A 23,724-nucleotide genomic window follows, 5' to 3' on the forward strand; every position below is an offset into this window, starting at 1 on the left:
GGCGACTTCATCATATAGCTGTCATAGGAACGAGCGTATAATTAATGTCAAAATAATACATAGACCGTTATTTTATGGACCGCAATTTCAGTAATTAGTTTTTATACCCGTTACTCGTAGAGTAAAAGGGTATACTAGATTCGTCGGAAAGTATGTAACAGGCAGAAGGAAGCGTTTCCGACCCCATAAAGTATATATATTCTTGATCAGGATCACTAGCCAAGTCGATATAGCGATGTCCGTCTGTCCGTCTGACCGTCTTTCCGTCTGTCCGTCTGTCCGTATGAACGCTGAAATCTCGCTGAAACTATAATAGCTATAATACTGGGATTAGGCATGCAGATTCCTGAGATTCCTGCGCAGCGCAAGTTTGTTTCAGAAGAGTGCCACGCCCACTCTAACGCCCATAACGCTTAAATCTGTCTACCGCCGGTAGGTGGCGCATTTCAATCTCGCTTTGGTGCTTGCTTATCTCCATTTCCCTTTGGTCCCTTTAGCTGAGTAACGGGTATCTGATAGTCGGGGTACTCGACTATAGCGTTCTTCCTTGTTAGATTTCGAAAAATCAGAAACCTCCGTACGTAAGATGCTCCCATGGGATCGACCTGCAAGGGTATATAATCTTTGGAGTACCGAAGTAAGCTTCCTTGCTTGTTTTAAAAATATTTGTATGATCAATCCTATGGGAGCTATAGGATATAATTTTCCGATCCGGCTCGTTCTGACTTATATACTACCTGCAATAGCAATAGGACTTTGTGGGAAGGAAACAAGAAACAACATAAGAGAACACTAACCACAAACATCAAAATAAATAATCCTTCGAATAGAGGCGAAAAAACATTGACGCTTACAAATATATCTGCTTTATATTTTTACATTTTAAACTATTCACTTTTATCTACTGGTTGTGACGTCATTGACGATGCTCTTGCTAGATGCGGGCGTAAGTTTATTACTTATTAACTAATGCTAAGATTTATTAGGTATTGACAAGCGGAATAAAATAAAATTTATTTCATATTTTCATTTTTTTAAAAGTGGTCTCAATATGTTCATTATGTAAGAGTGGCAAAATTTTTTTAGGCAAATTGGCAAGTATAATGTAATGTAATTACTCTATGTCTTAATTAGTCTTATATGAAAAAAATACTTTTTTGAGTTTTAATATCTTTTAAGCTAAGTAACAAAATAGATAATACAACAATTGAGAAAGAGAATCCCCTTCTGTTGCCTTAAAATAGACCTTTTGGTCCCATTTTTTGAAAACAATTTTTTTTTTAAATCTACTTTTTTGCATTTCCTTTGCACATTCGGTGAAGGGAGCCTATTTTTAAAAAGGTAAGACAAGGGCGTATCTCCTACAACCGATATTAAGCTAGAAAAAATAATTTAAAAACATTTTAAAAAAAATATTTTGGGTACCCCAAAGTAGCTCTATTTTTTAAAACGCGTTTATTTGGCCTAACCTAGCTAACAAAACGAAGCCGCATATTTCCGCCATTTCAAATTTTCGTATTAACGTATTTGATATTTACTCTAAACTTAACTTAAATTATAAATATTTAATCAGTATTAGGTAATACAATTGTGAGAACCGCTTTTTATAACACCATATTCGAAAAGACTGTTACCTTGAGATCTACCTTCATGAACCCATTTGTCTGCGCGTTTTTTTCGATTGACATACATTGACTGACCCTTAGAGGTTTGGTTACTGATATCACTTAATGAATGTGATATTCTTCGTGCTAGCTCAACTTGGTCTTCCACAGTAGGGTGTAGTGTTGGAGAATAAAATGCAGACGAGGCATATAGCTTTCCTATTTTAAATAAGTTAAAGAATGAAGATAAATAAGTTTACCTAAAATTTAATAAAAAAGGCGATACGTAATGAACGTTTACTTTTGAAAGCATTTTAGAACCGTATGTTAAATCAAGCAAGGCCCATCTTTAAAGCTAAACGAAATAAGTAAGACAAGCGCATATTAGTCACGTTATAAGGTTCACTGCTGATGTTTATTCCAAGCTTTGTCAAAACGACTGTTACGTATCATCTTTTCGTATTGATTTTTGGATTACTTACGATTTTTCGGCAATATTTCAGTAGCATCGGTCGCAGGAGTAAATATTTTGCGCAAATCAATAGTCTTCGGTAAGTCTGTGTGTTCCTAATGGAATACATAAAAATATATTCTAACTCATCCTATTTTATTTCTTTTGTATATGTTTAAAGTAATCCGCTGCCCGGAAAAGAGGTTTTCCATAAAATCACAAAAAACATACGTTTTGCGCACGTTTTATTTTAAAAAGTATTAAGGCAACATGTAAAGTACTCGGTAGTAAAAGAAGTTGCAATTTTTGGAAGGATGTAGTACATTTTTGTTCTGCCACAGCTGCTTACTGAGGTTGAACAAAATTTGCCGTTTACTATGATCAAGAAGATCACTTGGTCGATAGCCTCTTTTTTTCTCTACTATGGAATTCATTTTTATCGTATTTATGTTAGGTTCGGATTTTAATATTTTTTAATAATATTCGTGAAATTAATTGCAGTCCGTGTTCATTAAATTTTATAGCACAAATAGAATTCAAAACAAAATAAACGCTTTTTTCACACAAATATATGTGTACATTCATACATCAATAAGATTTGTATATACATTATGTGTATAGAGCGTAATGTGAGCGAACGAAATGATCTCGCAAACGCTAATTATAGAAACTCTTGTTCTTAAATTTGAAGGCAAGCGTTGGGGTATGTGCTACAAGAAGCTTTCATTTAAATATACAATATGTACACTTCGCATCACTTAAATAGGTTCACTATAAGTGTAAGTTTGTCTATCTGTGTTACCATTAAAAATTCTGTAAATTTGAAATCACAATTACGTTATTAGTTAGCAATAGACCTCTGATTATGCATACATATGTATTTGCATAATTTTAAAGGATAAAGATAGTTAAATTTTGGCAACATCGTTTCATTAAAATTAAACATATAGAAATCACTTCAGTGCTAAGTCGTGTAAAACTACGCTGAATGAATGCTCAGCAATATTTGTGGCACCCCCGCTACTTAAAAAATCATATGCATAAGTTAATAAAATACATATGCGTGAAGGCGAAGGGGAGAGGACTGTAAGTTATGACAGTCAATTTTTCCATATTTTTTCCTTCCTACTTGTCCATAAAAAATGTTGTAGTCTTCTTTATTGTAACTTCTTTGGCTGTAAACTAGTGATATCTAAAAAATCCACCCATTTTTGTATTCGGGGAAAGTATTTAACAGGCAGAAGGAAGCGGTTCCGACTCGACTTTAGCGTTCTTGTTCTTAACTTAACAGTTAAAACAAGGAAGAACGCTATAGTCGAGGACCTTGACTATCAGATACCCGTTACTCTGCTAAAGGGACCAAAGGAAAATGGAGATATGCAAACAGCAAAGCAAGATTGAAATGGGCCACCTACCCGTGATCTCAATATATGGTTATGTGGGCGGTAGACAGATTAAAGCGTTATGCGCGTTACAATGGGCGTGCAAACTTTTTTTGGATCGATCAATAGGTATTGACGAGACCAATACATTTCAGTTAAAATTTTCTATCTAGCATGAAAATTATGGGCGCCACAGGTTTGTTCGGTTTGTGGGCGTTAGAAAGGGCGTGGCAATATTTTTTTTGGGTTAATCGATAGGTATTGACAAGACTAATACATTAAAGTTAAAATTTTGTATCTAGCATGAAAATTGTGGGCGCCACAGGTTTGGGCGGTTTGTGGGCGTTAGAGTGGGCGTGGCATATTCGCGTAACAAACTTGCGCTGCGTACAAAGCTACGGATCTAAATCTGAGATCCCAATTCTCTACCTTTAATAGTTTCCGAGATATCCGCGTTCAAATTTGCGATTTTTTGAAGTTTGTGGGCGGTTTGTGGGCGTTAAAGTGGGCAAACATTTTTTAAATCAATCGATAGGTATTGATGAGAACAATACATTTCAGTTAAAATTTTTATTCTAGCATCAAAACTGTAGGAGCCACAGTTTTTGGCAGTTTGTGGGCGTCGGAGTGGGCGTGGCACTCTGCTGAAACAAACTTGCGCTACGCAGGAATCTCAGGAATCTGCATGCCTAATCCCAGTATTGTAGCTCTTAAAGTTTTCGAGATCTCAGCGTTCATACGAACAGACGGACATGCGGACAGACGGTCAGACGGACAGACGGACATGGCTAGATCGACTCGGCTAGTGATCCTGATCAAGAATATATATACTTTATGGGGTCGGAAACCCTTCCTTCTGCCTGTCATAAAAAATTCAGAATTATTGTAGTTTTTACGTTGACGAGAGGTCGGTCTTATTTTAATCGGAGACTTTTATCTTCTGACTCTAGTATTTTATGATCTAACAACGCTAAGTTGGTTAAATGGATCCTTTCCTCGTCGAGAGAGATCTCTTTCAGCCGCTTGCTATCTTCTTTATCAAATTGGTTGTCATCCACCAGATTTTCACCATTTGATAGCTCACAAGCAGGCTAGGTTCTGCAAGATCGTCAACGCCTTTTTCAAAAATAGGATTGATTTCCGTATCACAAGAGAAAACCTGTGACTATATAACCAAGCCTGTGCCTTGCGCAAGAGGTTTATTGGGTCCTAGTCTAAGAAATTCACCTGTCATTAAGCAGGGATATAGACCAGCCCCCAAGTTTAGGTCACAAGGTCAGGATCGGCTAACGGCAGTCCCTAGGGACAATTTAGATCGTTTGCAATCGGTAATGACGGTTGACTTGTAATGACATTGGGAATAATAAGTACCTCTACTGGTGTTTCTAATTTAGATGTACATTACGAGAGCTTTAGTATTGACCTAGTTGCTGTTGTTCTTATTCTTCCGATTCCAGATATTTTAATCGGTGGATACGTTTTTTTAAGAGATAGCAGAATTGCCATCCTCCTTGAAATACGATTTACCCTTTGTTGGGGCGGTGCGGCTTGATCGATGGAAATAGTTGAAGCCCCAAGACTGAATGGTACCCAAAAAACACGGGAGTACTTTTGGGGTTTTTTCGCGACGAGCGTAGGTGTTTATTAGTACACTTTGAAACATGAACTGCCTAAGCCTAACTTAACTTAAGCGCTCCAGAGCAGAGCGGAGACTTAGGGGAGAGATGGAAAGGGAGAGCGGACGGCAGTGCGAGCGCGCGAGATGTAGACATCTGGATAAAACTGCCGCTCGACACTGCCTCCTGAAATTAAACGCCCTTTTGACGTGAACATTCTCCCCCCCCTTGCGAGGACACCCGTAGCAAGAACCTTAGGATAGTAGGCTCAGGAACACGTTGGAAGTGTAGATCGGTCGTCCGTATGTAGGAGAGTGTGGTGGTCCTTTCCACACTTGTGGCAGTGATGACCACTACGGCAGGAGTCCTTGGTATGATTGTGAGCCAAGCAATTGGAGCAGTACTTCTGGATATGTACTTCCTGGAGCCGATTCTGGGGGCTTAGCCGTAGAAAGTGGTGGCACTTCCGTAGAGGATGGATCTTTTGGCAGACTCGGCATTGGTAGGATTTAATACCTCGAGTACGTCTGCCATCCAAGGATGGGTATGGAACCCAATACTCGGATGGAGTATTCTTAGGAGGGACTTTTTGTACGGAAACTTGCGCTGAATAGGACGAAATGATGTGTGGAACTGAGGCGGTTACTGGCCTTGGAGGGTCGGATGGAATCGTCGGAGTAGTAGGGCCGCTGTTTCGATGCAGAAATGTGTGATGCCGATCTTGGCAAGTGAGACAGTTGTGAGCGCTTGTGCAATCCCGGAATTGATGGCTACTTGCAAAGCAATTGGAGCACAACTGCTTCCTTTGAATATAGGCTAGGCGATCGTCTACCGTCATCTGTAGGAAGCGTGGACATATACGCACGGGGTGGTTCTTCTTGGAACACAGATCGCAGCCCTTGGGTATCGGATCTAACCTTGTGTTGAAGGAATTTACTTTTGGAAATTCTGCCACTCGATTTGTGTCTTTGGACTGGACGTGGTGGAAATTGGCAGATCGGAAGCTATCGACGGCCTCAAGAGTTCGATGGCGCTCTGTCAAATATGAATCAAGCTCAAGCCACGTAGGAATTTCGGCTTTATTTTGGATGGATTGCTCCCATAATGAGAGAGTGAGCTTTGGTAGTTTTGTCGAGCACATATAAACCAGGATAGGGTCCCAATTCTCAATATTAACACCGGAAAATTTTAAGGAAGTTAAGCAACCTTGAAAAGTGCGTTGAAGTTCCTTTAAGGCTGCTCCCGACTCCTGTGCTATGGATTGCACATTGAAAAGTGTTTTCAGGTGACTGTTTACCTGCAATCGCTTATTTTCGAAACGCTCAGTTAGGTTATTCCAGGCTGAGCGAAAGCCATCATTGGTGAGTGGGGATCTTGAAACTATGGAATGAGCTTCGCCACTTGTTTTTGAATTTAAGTGGAATAATTTTTCAACGGGCGTTAGACTCGGATTGTCTATGTATATTGCCGTGAAAAGGTCCCGGAAAGTCGGCCAGCGAAGATAGTCGCCAGAGAAAACCTCTGTGTCGATAGGAGGGAGCCGACAGCCATAAGACGTGGAATTTCGGGACGGAGTTACTGGAGCTTGAGGTATTTGGGAGGAGCCTTTTTGGATTTGTTCCATCAACTGCGCGGCAAATATTTCGTAAGTGGAGTACGTTTGGTAATACGTGGACTTTAGTATGGATTTTGTGTCTGCGGCGCTCTCGCCTGCAGATATAATGCTGTCGGAGCATATGTCGTATGCTGCCTTTACCGTTTGCCACAAGGAATTGAGGTGATCGCGACGGATGTTACAGGCGGATAACGTTGGTGTAGGAGCACCTGGAGCGTTCACAGTGGCCTCAAAGTGGATCAGACAGTCAGCTGTGGCCATAAATCGGGTTAAAGCGGATTTTACTGATGTTGCCATGACGTTAAATAATTTAGAATTTTAATTCAGATGCAAGGAAACGGATTGGAATCAAATTGGAATTTAGGAACCAATTAAGATTGTAAATATATACGGTCACACTGTCGGATAGGCAATAAATATTTATTATATCGGATGGTCGGACTTATGTAAGGAATTACGGACTTTAACATTGTTTGTTTGAAAGGAACACTTTTTGTGAGCTATTGACCCACTGTGCACTGGCGATATACGTATGTATGCACACTGTACATATATGTACATATGTGGGGTGCGAATAGCGGAATAACGTTGCGGGAATTGGAAAGACTTCGCTTATGTTTGTATGTCGGTGCGTTTGTTTGTCACCTGCACAACTAAATTGCAAACGATTTGCTGGAGTAAATTTGTGGATATTGTCACTTTGTTTTTAATTTTAGAAATAGTTTAGCCGTATTTGTAGGTCGAGAAAAGTAGTTGGAGTGGACTGTATTAGAAAAAAGTAGTTCGAGTGGACTGTATTAGATTGTTTTTGTAAATATACACATGCAGCTGGAACACAGTAAAAAATAAAGAGTGCAAATCTTAGGGACAATCTTTATGATCGGGAATTTTTTACTGTGGCTGAGTTATATTTTACACACAATTGGAATTGAAAATATATTTGAGAAATATTTTTGTTGAATAGTAGCACTGAAATATCTTCTGGAATTGTTTCAAGTGTACAATTGTGGGCAAAGGAAACTGGAATAATGTCGGGCACAAGTAACGGAATCGAAATAAATATATTAAATGCCGTTGCGTCGGATTAATCACTTTTGGATTTAGACAATATATCATACAGAAAGTTAGTCGAAATAGGGTTCGAAAAACTGGCGTATGACCGGCAATTATAGTAAGTGGAACTTATCTGGAGCGGTTCAAGCCTGCTGGGACAAAATCAAAGAAAACTCCAGGAGAGGAAAATCCAAAGATTTTGAAATCCGGCTCGAAGGACCAAAATGTTGGGGCGGTGCGGCTTGATCGATGGAAATAGTTGAAGCCCCAAGACTGAATGGTACCCAAAAAACACGGGAGTACTTTTGGGGTTTTTTCGCGACGAGCGTAGGTGTTTATTAGTACACTTTGAAACATGAACTGCCTAAGCCTAACTTAACTTAAGCGCTCCAGAGCAGAGCGGAGACTTAGGGGAGAGATGGAGAGGGAGAGCGGACGGCAGTGCGAGCGCGCGAGATGTAGACATCTGGATAAAACTGCCGCTCGACACTGCCTCCTGAAATTAAACGCCCTTTTGACGTGAACACCCTTGATCCAGTATCTATCATGGCGTACATGCTTGTAGTTGACGGGTTGTCCCCTGCAACGATACCTTGGCGGTCGCGAGCAGAACATATCATGTAAGGTTGTAGTAGCCTGTAGTGATTGCTAAGCCGGACACTGGTTTTTTGATGTAACATTGAAAGATGCCGTTGCTGACAGACTCGACAAGTTGCCAGTGATCCAGAGCACGCTCCTACTGAAAACGGCTACACGCTATAAAGTGGTGGGTCCTAGGTGACAAGACTTGCAGCTTTCTTCGTTGTGGACTGATTGATTTCGTTGGAGTGTTGTTGTAGGATGTGCGCATATCGTCTCCAGCACGCAGGCGCGTTGGTGCATCCACTAAATTATCCAGTGTAGCTAGAGTCTGTTGGTCTAGTTTTCTTTTGATAATAAAACGTAGGACTGAATCCCACGAGTTTGTGCTGATATCGTGGTTTTTAAGGGGGCCTTTTGTCCTTGGCACTGTATCATGTAGTGCTCGAAGCTGTTGGGCAGCTGTTCTCCTATAGCATCAATGACTAGTATTCGGCGTTTTGGTATATTAAGTATATCTTACTCGTACAGTTTCGTCGGATTTGTTAGATTTGTCGGAAAGTATGTAAACTGAAGACGCTTCCTTCTTCCGAGTGATGAAGATCACTAGCCGGATCACATGTCCGTCTGTCCGTATGAACGCTGTGATCTCGGAAATTATAAAAGCCGCAATACTGCGATTAGGCAGGCAGATTTTAGAGATTCCTGCGCAGCGCAAGTTTGTTTCGTCACTGTGCCACGCCCACTCTAACGTCCACTAACCGCTCAAAATTTAAACTAAAATGTATTGTTCTAATCAGTACCTATCGATTAACCTAAAAAAAGTTTGCCAAGCCCACTTTAACGCCCACAAACTTCAAGAAAAGGTAAATATAAACGCTGATTTCTCGGAAACTATCAAAGATAGAGAATTGGGATTTGAGATTTAGATTTCTTAGCCTTGTACGCAGCGCAAGTTTGTTACGCGAATATGCCACGCCTACTCTAACGCCCACAAACCGCCAAAACCTGTGGCGCCCACAATTTTCATGCTAGATAAAAATTTTTATCGATTGATCTACGCCCTCTCTAACGCCTATAACGCTTAAATCTGTCTACCGCCGGTAGGTGGCACCTTTCAATCTCGCTTTGCTGCTCGACTATAGCGTTCTTCTTTGTTTTATTTTTAAATTTTAAATTCATTTTTTACAAATTCCTTCTTTGGATTTTTTTTTTTCCCAAATCGGTGATTCATACTTTTCGGCAAAATTTTAGGCGCGTGCAGCGCTTAAGAATAACAGCTTGCACTAAGAAAATTTGGCATTTTTAATCTACATAACCTTAAAACGTGACTATTTAGGACAATCACAAATTAAGGAATCTCAAAAGATATAAAAATGAAAATTAAAAATAAATCGGTATTAAAGTGTTTGCCAATCACTTGCATTTAGACCATTTGCGTTAGGCCTTGTTATTAGCACTACAGAATTTCAAAGCTCACGATTCAAACGACTTGTTTAAAATTGTTTTAACAGCAACCAAGTTTTGTGTATGTATAGATTGAAACTATAAGATTATCCAAATCTTAGTATATTGAAAAAAAGTTTTAGTTCATAGTACTATTTTTTTTTTTTTTAATATTTTAAAGTTTTGATATTTAGCCACAGATTCTGAAAAAAATTAGCCTTCCCTTTTATGACTCTTATGAGAAAATCATTTTTTGTAAACAAAGAAGTTTTGAATATGAATTCCTAGTTGTACGAGTATTACTAATCAGCTGATTAGAGAAGATATTAATATTAACAAAGGTGTGTGTCTTAAGCACAACTAAGACTTAATGAATTAACATATTTTTAAAACAGAAATTTCGCCCACTGTGTGTGTGGGTTTCAAAGCTAGAACTCGCCATATAACACTTTATGGTCCTGTTTGTATAGAAAGTTGGCAACGTTATTAAATGCTCTAAATAAGTTCCGGACTAAAAATTTGTAAATAAATATATGAATTTTTAAATATAATATATATATAAAATATTGCCAAAGAAACTATGTCTGAAAAACCACGTTTGACCCTCCGCATTTGCAAAGAAAAATATTGTTTTTTTTTTTCTTTTTTTTTATATATTAAGTTACTTCCTTCCGTGAAGAGGGAAGAATATACAGTTTTTTTGATAAAAAATATCTAAGTGGCCTTGACTTTAAACATTGGTAGGACGTGAAAAAAACTATTGGACCTAGGTTGTATTTCACCCACACGACTTGTAGCTTTTTTTCTATAACACTGTTCCAAATTCAAGGCCACTGAGATAATTTCCATAAAGCCCAGTACTTTTCTTTCCCAGTACTTTTCTTTTTTTTTTCAAACATAGTTTAGACATAGTTTCGTCCCCCCTAACATTTATCACTTTTTTTGGAACCATACAAATCGACTCGCCCATAAGTATAAAAAATGTTTGATATTTTAATCTGTGGCTTAGGTGACACATTTCGTAATTTACTTTTAAGAAGACATGGACAGGAATTAGAGTTACGGGCGTTTGTAGTCGTTTGAGTGAGCGTGGCACTCGGCTCAAACAAACTTGCGTTGCGTACGAACGTACGAATCTAGAAACTGTATGTCTAGTCCCGATTTTCTAGCTTACACAGATTCCGAGATCTCAGGGCTCATACGGACAGACGGACGGACACTGATCAAGAATACATACACATAGGAATAACGGTTCACTTATCTATGTTGGTTCAAAATATATGATTTATTACCAAAAAAAATCCAAACTGCTGAATGTCCAAGTGAACTGAACTTGTTTAAAACACATGATATACCAAACGTGATCAAGAAACACATAAAACCAAAAAGGATCGCGGCGGTGACCTAAGCACTCTAACAATGGTAGTTGAACTTCCAAACTGTGCAGTGGATGTTATGTGTTCATATAGGCCACTAAGTTTGTTATCGTTTCTGTCTACATTTTTTTAATTAAGGTTCACAATGTAATTTTGGTATATATATTCTGGTTCGGGAGTTAAGTTAAGACTAACACCCACGCACGTCGCGCAACTCCCGAGTTTTTCATGCCTTCGTTCTTGGGACTTAATTTTTTTTTTGGCGACCAAGCCACCCAGCCCCATCAATCTTAAATTCGTATAGTCTTTGAACAGTGGCAGTAATGTTATTTGATATTCCTCAAAGTCCAATGCATTAAATTAAAATATGGCTTTCGTTCGTAAAATGAACATCTCTTATAGAAAACGAATTTACACAAATACAAATGAGACAGCTGTCAAACATACACTTAAATACAATATTAATTGGACTATATATAATAAAACAAAAATAATTTTCCATTTATTTACAAAAGGCTTCTTACTAAATGTAGTACTTACTTTGCCGATGACATTATTTTGATTTAGTGTCAAGGTTGATACATCACAATTATTTTGTTGTTGGAACTGTGAGTCAAAGTTATCACTTTGACATTGACTTTGTTTAATTGTATTTTTGGCATTCAGTTGCTGAGCTAAGATTTGCTGCTGGTGGATTTGATTTGCCAGCTCGTTCTGTTTCTGTATAAGTTTCAGTTCTTGCTCTTTAAGCTGAGTTATTTTTTCCTGGGCCTTTATATTTATATCAATGTCCGATATAATGTCCAGAATTTGATTATTAAAGTCGGTCTGTAATGTAAAAAGAAAAATAAAATTAAGTGGTATAAAACATCTATACTAAGTTTATGTAAGGACCAAAAAAAAAGGCAAGTAGTTCCTGCAGCAAAAAAGACTTGACATAAAAATCTAAAAACAAGAAAGGAAGCTTATTTCGTTCAACCCTCCGAAATTTTGTATATCAAATATTTTCTTTTGTCATTTTCCTGTTATACATTTTGACATGTTCATTGTGATGTCATGGCCTTCACGTCTTGATGTCTCGCTCTTTGAAATATGGAAATAGCCGAGCCATTAAGGGTGACCGCTTACTAACAAAATACCACATGTACTATTTAAAAGGAGTTTTTAAAATGGCGTTTGTGCGAATAAGGTGGAAAACCAATGAAAATGAAGTGGAAGGTCAAACTAATTTGTTATTCCTAAATTTAAATAGCTTTCCTATGTCTAAACAAATATAATTGTTTAAACAAACAGTTTCAGGGCTTTCCCTCACACCCGCCTTGAACATCCAAGTAGAATTCTAATAAAAGCAAGAACGCTGAAAGCAAAATAAATTTGTGCGTGTGTGTATGCTCTTGCAGCTGTCGGGGGAATGAGATTCGTTTATATAAATTCTTTATTATACCCACTGATATCCTTTTGTAAACATATTGAACGTATTGAATTCGCCCTAACACATTTCCTTTAATTGGGCAAAACTCAATTCAAATTACAAACTAATTTTGCTATTCTCAAAATGAAACTGCATTCCTATGTTTAAACCAACAAATTCAGATTTCCCTCACACCTGTCTCCTACATCTATACTAAATAAATAAAAGAGGCCCCTAAAAAATAACCAGTAGCTCCTGCAGCAAAACGGCTTGACGTAAAATTATAAAAAAATCTGAAACAGCTTTTACACATTTCCAAACTAGCTTCAAATTACAAACAAATTCTGAAACTAAAATTGCATTCCTATGTTTAAACAAATACGTATAAATGTTTAAACAATTCCACATCTTTTATTGTTATTATTATAACTATTAACTAGCACCAGTGGAAAAATCCAAAAATATTGTTTATAGGAAAGTCATGCAGATAAACTTTTAAAATTAAAAGATAAAACTTCAATAAAATCTTTGCAGTATGGGATAGGACCTTGGGGAAACCACAAAAAAACGCAACACCCCAACACCTATTGTGTCAAGGAAATGAGGAATGTTTTAATTTTACATAGTTTGTAGGAAAGATAAAAGCAAGTTAAAAGTTTAGGATTATATAACGATCTATTTACGAAATTTCCGCAGGTAAAGATGCGGGCGACCTTGCTAGTATTTAATAAAACCATTTCTTTCTTAAGCCCAGTACTCATATCGTCGAAAACCGCGAGCTAACCATAGGAGTGAGCGAGAGGCAAATACGCGGCTAACGTTTTTCAGCGCGGTACTCAGATGAGCTAAGGAAATACCAGTAAAAATACCAGATTTAACGAGTGAATTTCGATAAACGCGGTGTTGGCGGTGTTCGTGCAAAAGCGGTATGAAAACTATTGCCCATTACTGTGGGACTTCACCGACAGGAAGCAATACCACAACAGGGCAAATCCGCAGAATAGTTGAAGTGCTGGACGAGATCCACAAGAGGATCCCAGTGGGATTTCGCTCTCTACATGGACATCCTACCGGGCGTGTCCTCGGAAAGTAAGTTCTGGCCAAAAGAATTTGGCTACGTTGCACTAATAGAAGTATCTTTTTAGCACAACTCCCAGAACGATTTTCGACGAACTCTCTACTGGGAAACCAAAGGATTCCACCTCCACCAGATACTTGACAGCTAAAGCGGAGATGGCTTCCATAGGGAGGAGGAAAAAGGGAGCAAAAAAGGGCGCCCGTTAGGGGGCACCTGGAGGAGCCATTACCAGCCATTGTCAGAATGCTTGTCGACTTCCTGCAGCATCAGGCGGAACGCCTCCGTTCGCAATCCGGCTCCTACTTGCTCAAGGTCCAATATGGCTATTGGGACTCGGAGCTGGGCTGCAGATGGCGCGGGAAAGATGGCGAAGCATCCTTGGGACGAGAAGGAAGCTAACTAATTTACAAGAATAAAGACTTTCGTTTAAAATTCCTTTTATTTTTATTTTAACTTTGTGCACCAGCAGACTCTTCTTTTTTAAATTGCTCCAATTGATTTGTTTTCCGTTTGGCAACAAACCAGCTGCTTGACAGTAAGACCATGCTACATGCTTTGCGGGTGAGCCTTAAAAACTTCGGTCACACTACAAAGAATATAATTTTTTGACTAGTGAAACTCTTAGCCGATCTGAGTACGAGGGTTCACCTGTTTTGCAACATAACATCAGGGACCACAAGCTCTGTAAGCAACGAAAAGAGGATTACGCCAAGCTCGACAGCATAAAAACACGTTCGTTGGCTATCGTTAAAGAGATACATGGCAGTAACTCTCGTTACCATAGTCGCGACGCGCTTATCGACCTGCCACCAAGGCATCCCCGAGCCTGCAACAAGCGCTCATTACCACCTTGTCCTTTAAAGATACTGCAAGGCACACACTAAGGAATTCGAACTACATGTCGCCTTACTCACATAAATAAAAGTATTTTTGACCTAATAAAATATAGAACCCTAATATCACTGCAAGCTAATTTTGACTACAAGACAAATAACCTAAAACATCTAGATTTAAGTTGACCAGCTCCGAAATTCATTTTATTATACGACAATGGAATCAAATGAAAAAAAAAGGAAAAGCTTCCTTCTAACTGTTCATACTTTCCGACGAATTTAGTATACCCTTTTACTCCACCAGTATCGTGTATAAAATCTGCAGAACAACTAAGTATTAAAATACACAGATAACTTAGTAAGATTTAAACGTTGACTAAGAAAATAATAAATTTGTAAATAGTAAAAAATTATGAAATTAGTTTTAAGATTAATTTGCAAAAATAACTTTCATAAATTAAAAGGTATAATACAAATTGAAAATTTAAATTCAAAATATTTCCACTGTGGAAATCTGTATCGGGCTCGCAGCCATAAAAAGAAGGCAAATACATTAAATTTTAATTTAGAAGTCTTTAAACCACACCTAATGCTATCCTGCCAATCATTTTTCAGTCAAGACAATTTCAAATTGTCATTAATAGCGTCTTCCCACACTGATCCATCTACCATCCGTTGAACGGATAGTTTATAAGGTTTAGCCGTTCCGAAAATTTCCCAGACTATTTTATGCGGTAGTAAGGCGATGTTTGTTCGGTTCAACTTTGAGCTCTTCTTCTTGACAGTGGAAATTAATACATTCACTACAAAAACGTGAACAATGATGACAGGGAACAATCGAAAATGGAAGGCGCAGAATCAACAGGCTTGGTTCGATTAGCCAGATCAGCTGTTATCGGATGGTAGATGGTGGATGTGCTCTGTGGAAATTGGAGTTTCTCGTTAAAAAATGGAAAGCGCAGGAGCAACAGGTTTGGTATGATTAGCCACAGGTCTTCAGATCAGCTATTATCGGACGGTAGATGGTGGATGCGCCCTGTGGGAATCGGAGTTTCACATTTGTCAAAAATTCCAACCGTTTCGAACGGGTGGAGTCTATGGGAAGGGAGTATAAGATCCAAGTCTCACATCTGAAGAAAGCGTCAGGGCACCATTTTATCTTCCTTAATATAACAGTAGAATTGCCGAGCTTTGTGGAATACTTTGAAAACATGTATTCAACAACATGTTTAAATGTGACTGTTATCCTTGCCAGATAATCCCTGAAACACGAAATAATGTACAATTGGAGCCGATAAGCATGTCCCGTTTTTCTAATCTAAGGGCAGTTTTCTCATACGTACTGCAAAGTAGGTTTTTGCTAAATTGAGGATAAATGGCAGCCCCATCAGAAGAATTTCCTATTTGCCGAAAATTAGTAAAATATTGACAGTTATACCAAAAGGTGATGATGTTTTTGCTCAAGATTCCGCTACTTAGTAGAAGGAGCGATATGGTTGTACTTGGTGGACAATGCCCTGCTGACTGTGAAAACGACAGTAGCATAGGAGTTGTGGGATTATTGCGTCGAGGTATTTCAAGCCCTTTTCCCGGAACGAGAACGTAGAACAGCGCAGTTAAAGATTGCGTTGATAACTGATTCATTTATGGTTTGTCCTCAAACCAAGGTAAGTCCTGCACTTAAGTGAAACACATATATATTTTATACTTTGTTAAAACTGATTTGTTGTTGAAATTGAGATCTCTTTTCTTGGGGGGCTTTTAGCGTGGTTCGAAAGGGAGTGTGACCGTGTGACCAGAGAATGTTTTTAGATACAAATCTATTCTGAGAAGTTTTCAGCGATGCCAGATGGCAAAAAACGTGATCGCCACACATTCATAACAAGATACCTATGTATATATATACTTCTGGGATAAGTAACAAGTAAACTAGTCTGCAACTATATAAAGAGTAAAAGGTAAAAGGATTCTGCAGTCAGCGTAGTTGGAAAACGTCAAGTCGGACTGTTGACATTGACTAAAATCTGCTGATCAGGAATTACAAGGGACTGTTCTAAACCTGTCTACTGAGGCTTGAGACATTGAGTTCTGTTGATGCTGAGCATCATTGGATAAGAACAAATGACCTATAGACCTTCAAATAAGAATAAAAAAATGTTGAAGTAGTTTACTTACATACCTGATTAGACAATCTTAGATGTTCCTTGTCTGTAATGTTGTCATTTAAAAGCTCAGATTGAGCAGTAATTTCACTCGCCTCCCTTCCTTGCTGGGTCTAAAATAACAAATAATGAGCAATCATTGAGGCACTATTACAGAATGTAAAACATACCTCTTGAAGCAATTTTACATCTTTGTTTTCGACAGCATTTGTACCAAGTTCTTTCAATTCATTAACCTAAAAGCATTAATAAATTAAATAAAGTATAAACGATGTACCTACGCTTAATTTTAAAACAAGACAGAACGCCATATTCGAATTCCTTGAATATTATATACCCGGTACTAAGTTAACCTTTAACTTATTAACTAATGGTCCGAATCAAATCATTCTTGGCACGCCGATTGAGAATTTCAAATTAGGGTCCGTTTCCTCGTCCGTACTCTAATTTGACAGGCGGGACATCGGAGCGATATGTGCAAATTGGTTTACTCGACCTTATGATGTTATTCCGCGACATTATTCATTTAATGAGCAAAATTGACAAAACTGATAGTCACTTCTGGTATCTTAAAACCCACTATACTTTAATTCTCGGAACGATAGGTCCAAACTCTATCTATAAAGTAAAATTTTTCTCATTAATTAGAACTGCAGTAAAAATAGACATAGGTAACTAAAGTTATGATTTTTGCGTCCAATAACCACCTAGCCTGTACCGCCTCCTAGCGACACCTAGCCTATAGCGCCACAAGCGGCTTGGTGGCGTATTAGCAAAAACAGCTGATTTGCTGAGGGTGTGGAATCTTGATTGAATGCAAACTATAACTTTAATATGACTAGTCCGATTTCAATAATTTTTGGCATGGAGATGGGTATTGATAGTAAGAACAAAATCTCATTTAAATTAATATAACACATAACATCTCATCATTAACATTAAATAAAATTCGGGGAAGATGGTTGTTATCTCGATTGTTAGAGTGAAACAAACTTGCGCTGCTCAGGGAGCCAAAGACATCTCAGTGTTCATACGGACAGACGGACGTCGCTAGATCGACTCGGCTAGTAATCCTGACTAAGAATATATATACTTAATGGGGTCGAAAACTCTTCCTTCTTAATCAAAAAAACATTTACAAAGCTTTGTACAGCCCCAACATTTTTAAAGTTGTATTAAAAATGTAAGTTAAATATTAAAATAAGCTAGTTAATATTATTTAAGTTATACAATTTAAAGTTAAAGTTCAAATGTTAAAGTGACCATGCCTTCTTAATCAAGCAAATCCATTAAAATTTCATATATATTCGCATCTTTTTAAGCCTCTAATAAATGCTTTAATGAGTGATCCAAACAATAACACCATTAAGATAACGGCTGTAGCGACAAATTTTCATCAAACGAATTTTCATAACGACGAATCGTTAGCATTATTTATGCAAACATTTATTTGTGATGTGCAAATTACGTTTTATTTTTACTATTGTTAAAATCAGGTCACACGCACACGAACAATGATAAAAATCCTTAGTAACCGCCAGATGGATCTTAAGAAATGTCACATAAATTGAAAATTCACGAACTTATAAATTAGTTCGGAGATTCAAACGACGATGTCGAATCGTAGTTTGTCCCGAGAATGTCTGATTCTGTGTGAATGTTATGAGTATACCTTATTTCAATCTGATCGTGATGGCCATGGAGGGTGGCAAAGCAGTTTAAGGTTGACCAATTTATGTAACGGTTTTAATCAAGAAATCAAATTATAAAAGAGCTTTAAAAAACTTAGTGTTGCTGCTTTTTTGGTTTTCTCTAAAGAGACGGCATTGCCCCTATATTAGCCGTAACTTTCATTGAAAATGCTTTTTCACCGACCAAATAGAACTGTTTCCTATTCTGGGAAAATTGATTATGTCTAATCTGTCTACACGAAAATAATCATAACAGCCGAACTAAAAAGTAATTTGCTGATTGAGCATCACGTTTCGAATAACCTGACAGCCTTAGGACTGCATCTAGTCAACTGAAGTTTTTTGTTAATAACAACACCAAAATTCTTAAATATATTCGATCATATTCAGCCCCTCACATATGAACGTAACCTCTTATTTAAGGAACTCACTCTTTGAAATCCTTAACATGCATTAACTTTTAGAACAGACGGACATGACTAGATCGATTCGGCTAGTGATCCCGACTTAGAGTGAATTTACCTTATATGGTCTGAAACGCTTTCTTCTACCGTTACTCCACGAGTAACGGGTATAAAAAGCCAGTTAATTTTCATTATGGAAGCAACACTGTCGTTTTCAAAACGTTGCGTGTTGAAAAGTACAACCAAAAAACAAGAGAGAACACTATAGTCGATGCCATCGACTATCAAATACCCATTACTCAGCTAAGGGGATTTAAGACATCTTCGAGGGTCGGAAATCTATTTTATTAATACGCATATTATATATTAATTAATTTTAAGGCCTATAGGTCTGCACCAAACCCACTGTAGAGCAGTGTTAAAGATGTTGACTTAAGGTCAAAAAAAAGCCATTTAAAATTTTACCATGTCTTACAATTCAAACTGGTTCACATTTTCTTCTTAGGAGTAACTACAGAGTAAAAATAGTCGTTTACTTAATTTGTATAACCTTAAACTTACATTTTCATTGGGAGAAAAAACTTCGTTTTTAGTGTTTTCGGCAGTCAGTTCACCTGTTGTAGGTTCCTTGGCATCCTGAGAATATAAAAATACATTTATAAGCTTTCAAAATAAAACCGAACGAGAAATATTAGCTTGAGCAACCCGAATTTATATATAAACCTGCAGCGAACAAAAAAATTGGCAAGAAGAGAACCCCCAATCGGGATTTAACAAGTTTTGACTTTTACATTCAGAATACGAAAATATATAAAAATATATAGCGTTTAAAATAAAATGAAAATATTTTCAGGGGACTCAGAAAGTGTTTACCTCTTATTATTTTAGGTAACAGTACTCTAAAATTTTCCGATAATACTGTCACCAATTAAAGTGACCACCGGATAGGACGTTTTATAAGAGTCTCAGCAAAAATGGTTTCGGGGGACAGAACTTTTAAACTTAAAAGCCAGAAACAATATGTTTTAAATTAAAAAATAATTAAGTCAGAAATGTTTTTTTTTTGGTTTACAAACGAGAAATTGTTTGGCGTAGAGAGGAATATGTTGACATACACACAAACAATGGTATGAGTAAAGTTGACTAATACGGATAGATACGTAACTATAGGAAAAGGGTTAAGAACTATTCAAAATAGTAGTTGCTTTGGTTTCTATTTTATAGTGCCCAAAGTACCATTAAATAGTAAGTTGTGTGTATGTTGTAGTTGTGAGAGTAACTATTTCAATGGTCAAATTGACAATTCGGTGGGTTGGGACCATTCAACTATTATATTGGTCAATTTGACCCAATAGTTTTTTTTTGTGTAGAATCGACTGTCAAGCTGGTCGAGAATATATAAGGGTTTAATCTTTTCAAAATGGTTATTTTTATCTTGACAATGTAAAGTTCAATTTGTTCAAATCCTATTTTGTGAAAAGTTAGCAGTGGCACGAAATCAAGTCCATAAATGGGTTTCGTTGCGAAAGGAATTTGGTTTTCGAGAGCCAAACTTTGTAAGCGAATGCTATCGCTGTATTAATGCTAATGTTAAAAAAAGCTTTATTTTAGAAGCGTAAAGGCTTGTATTAATTTTAATTAGCTTTTAAAATTAAAATACTTTTTCCGTCAACGATTCTGTGTGGTCTTTTAATGCCACTTCTTCAGTCCTTTTAACTTCATCGCCTTCAATTATAATTGTTGATGTCTCTTGTGGAACAATTGCCATTCTAGCATTAGATGTGTTTACACTAATAATATTCTCATCTATTACTTCCACCTTTGGATTCTCCTCAGAAACGGTGGAGTGTTTATCGGCTTTTGTATTGGCTAAAACCGAAGTTTCTGGGTCTGATTTAATAGATGAGTCTTCTACGGTAAGATCCTCGGATTCAATTTCTGCGCTTCCATTTTTTTCAGCAGTGCTATCCGCATCTGATGACAATGACGGCTTATCCATTTCAGTAACCTTGATTAAATCCTCAGTTTCTCCTACATCTGCAGTTCTTTCGCCATCTGAACTATGTTCATCAGATTCGCTTTCTTCAATTACTAAATCGTCATCGTCATTTTCATCTGTGGAAGTAATGCTCTGACTTACATTACTGCCAATATTTGATTCCAAAGGACTTTCGACTGAGTTGTCAATATTTTCGGTAGCCATTTCGTTTACACCAGCGTGAACTTCTTGCGTTCCATTTTTTGTTTCAACTACTTTTTCCTTAAGATTGTAGAAAAATGTCGATGTCAAATTTATTTTTAATAAATAAAATTAAATAAAGAGGGGATAATATATTCAAGTGCTTCTATTATCAGACAAACCTTACTCTCTCATCCCGTCCAGCAGCATAAAAACAGCGGCCTAGTAAATATAGGCTAATCCCAACTCTCTAGTTCTAATGGTTTTCCGAAACACGGCTTTAACACGGACTGACGGACATGGCTACATCCACTTGGTTAGTGATCCTGATCAGGCAAGCGTAGTAAACCTAAAATAGGGATTATTGTTGGCCAACAGTAACGCTACGAGAATTTTCACAAGTTAGGACAGCTTGAATCCTTTTCCGTATTTATCACCTTTCTCGCATACTGTTCTTTGTCAATATCCACTTTTTAAGCCAATTTTGGGAGATCTTGCGTCTTCAAATGGCTTTTTCTTTATATATGTAATGTACGGTTTGGTGCAACAGTTGCTAGGTCTTGCCATCCCGAAACACCAATTTAAAAAATCACCTAAGCTCGTAAGAAAAAATAAATAAAAACACTGAAATTCTGAATCGATTTGCTTGTGCGGTTCCATTTTTCACTGAAGCGAGCTGTAGCGACTTTTCCCGCCTCTATCTAGCATGTGTATATCATATGGAAGGAAAAGTAGCTGAAGCGGAATTTGGTTGCTGAAGCGCAAACCCCCTCTGTGTAAATAGGCCATAACGGATTTAAGAATTTAAAAAAGTCTAAGTTGGGGTAATCGAAATTTAATTACTTTTTATTTGAGCCATTAAGCTTTGTAGTCGTATCTTTTTTAAAATTACCGTGGTTTACGTGGGCGTATTTAAAGTCATTTGCTTAGTACTGCGCGCTCGGAGAATGGTCGGCACTTACTCCCATATCTTGAGAACTACTGGTGATCGAAATAGTTTTTCTATGCGCTTTCTTAAAAAAAAATTAGATACAAAAATCGATTCTTTCATTGCGCTGGACGGGAATCCCCTTTTAAGCGAATGCAACACACATACCTCCAGTTAAATTGATTCTGGAAAACTTTTAAAATACACTTGAGCAGGGATCAGCAACTTTTTGTTATTAAACTTCTAAACAACATTTGTGTGTTTTATGTTTGGGCATCCACAGAAAAGATTATTGTTAATACTTATGGTAAACAATAGTTTTGTGTTTTTTTATAGGATAGAAAATATAAATATTCTAAAAAAAACTAGTCTCAAAAAATCAATAATAATTGAAATCCGAAAATTATTGTAGATTTATTATACTTACCACGATACTTGAAGCGGGATCCATTTCTCAAATCTTTTACAATCTAAAAAATAATAAGTCAAATAAATAAATGAATAAATAAACTTTTATGTAAACATTGTATCGTATCAAGAAAAACAGCAACAGGTGCTTCGATGCCGCAACATCGATTTCACTTGTGAAAATAAATATATGTACTATATATAAACACAAAGTACCGCAAAAGTTTGGTGGTGCTGTTCTTACGTAATACAATAAATGCAGGAAACAAACAGTATTTTATAACAAAATAATTTTTCTATCTTTTATATTTTTCACATATTTAAAACATAACCACTTTACCTGCTAATTTTTAAGTAGTGTACGGAGTAGAAAATGTTTACTGCATACAATACTGTACAATCGAATTATTGAAAGATAATAATAAAACTAAAATCCGTATAGACCAAAAGAATGAACAAGTATACATACGTCTATGTATTTCGAGAATATGAGTGCACATCAAAGATAGCTTCCACACTGTCCACATTTTGGCTATTTACTATATAACCGACTCTTTCACATACAACGTTTCGAAAAATTTAAATTTAAATCTCACACATACAAAAAAATCACAAACACAACAAATGTATTTGTATATCTATACTTTTACGAATACAATTTAGACTCTAATGACTAGAGCATCTCTGCAAAATGTCAAATGATCAGAGTGATGCCGTATACAGATTTTATTAAGGAAATGTTTAATTATATTCACTGCTTTTAAAGTTATAAGGGTCTATATGTGTAATATGTTTTATCTATTGTTATACACCTATCATTTTAGTTAGAAGTTTCCAACGCAGTTTTTTAGCCATATTTAAATTTTTCAAACGAGAACACCTCTTATCGAGGTAAGGGGTCGTGACGATCGCACCTTCAACATACAAAAGTTCTGATATACAATTTTGTGACGAAAAATGATTGTACATCGGACTAAATAAATACACTTTCTAATATTGATCCCCAACATCTCCAATTTTCAAAATATTCACTTTTACACTTCCATCGCTCTTTCTCCCAAACCAATTAAGATTTCTAAGGTCTGGGTATGTTTTTGCGATACCTTTCGATTGGTGCATTATTCGTTACCATCAGATCTTCACAGCAGATTTTCAATTCTGCGGCTATATATAGTAGTCGCCTTCGCACTCTCTCCTGGTGCGCCGCGTCACTACGTGGACTGCCGCCCAGATCAGATCAGATCAAACGACTTTGTATATCCTAAAGCTCTTAAAAGAGTACAATATTTAAAATATATATAGCTTTGTTGTTATTATTATACCTCTTCTTCTGCTGGGTATAGTAATTTTAAAAATTTTAAAATTACGAACTTCATTAAATAAATATTTTACGACTACATTACGTATCAATCCTAGCAACCATCAAAAAATATTTGGGAAAATAATAAGAAAATCGATAAATTCAGTTTTTCTGTTTGCACACGCATCTAAGTCAAAATATAATATTT

At 36.9% G+C, this 23,724-nt stretch overlaps 1 protein-coding gene across 16 annotated transcripts in view; it reads right to left on the minus strand.

Annotated features, from left to right (window-relative positions):
- LOC119562996 (kinesin-related protein 4) overlaps positions 1-22,881 on the minus strand; it is a 33,677-nt gene extending 10,796 nt beyond the window's left edge. The window contains exons 1-10 of one of the 16 annotated variants that reach the window (XR_005222100.1): positions 22,686-22,875; positions 22,557-22,608; positions 22,236-22,278; positions 20,362-20,961; positions 19,263-19,337; positions 16,777-16,842; positions 16,624-16,719; positions 11,663-11,950; positions 2,087-2,171; positions 1,635-1,823 (exon numbers count right to left, since the gene is read on the minus strand). Coding sequence is in view for 14 of the 16 variants with exons in the window: in XM_037876206.1 (XP_037732134.1) it covers positions 1,635-1,823; positions 2,087-2,171; positions 11,663-11,950; positions 16,624-16,719; positions 16,777-16,842; positions 19,263-19,337; positions 20,362-20,961; positions 22,236-22,259 (1,423 nt within the window). In the remaining 2 variants the exon portion in view is untranslated. Of the gene's footprint in view, positions 1-1,634; positions 1,824-2,086; positions 2,172-2,378; positions 2,573-11,662; positions 11,951-16,623; positions 16,720-16,776; positions 16,843-19,262; positions 19,338-20,361; positions 20,962-22,235; positions 22,279-22,556; positions 22,658-22,685 lie in introns of those variants that run through there. The other 15 variants (XR_005222099.1, XM_037876215.1, XM_037876206.1 and 12 more) reach the window with 15 other exon arrangements.
- Positions 22,882-23,724: the final 843 nt, after the last annotated feature.

The sequence above is a fragment of the Drosophila subpulchrella genome, chromosome 4, assembly GCF_014743375.2.
Source record: "Drosophila subpulchrella strain 33 F10 #4 breed RU33 chromosome 4, RU_Dsub_v1.1 Primary Assembly, whole genome shotgun sequence".
Taxonomy (NCBI): domain Eukaryota; kingdom Metazoa; phylum Arthropoda; class Insecta; order Diptera; family Drosophilidae; genus Drosophila; species Drosophila subpulchrella.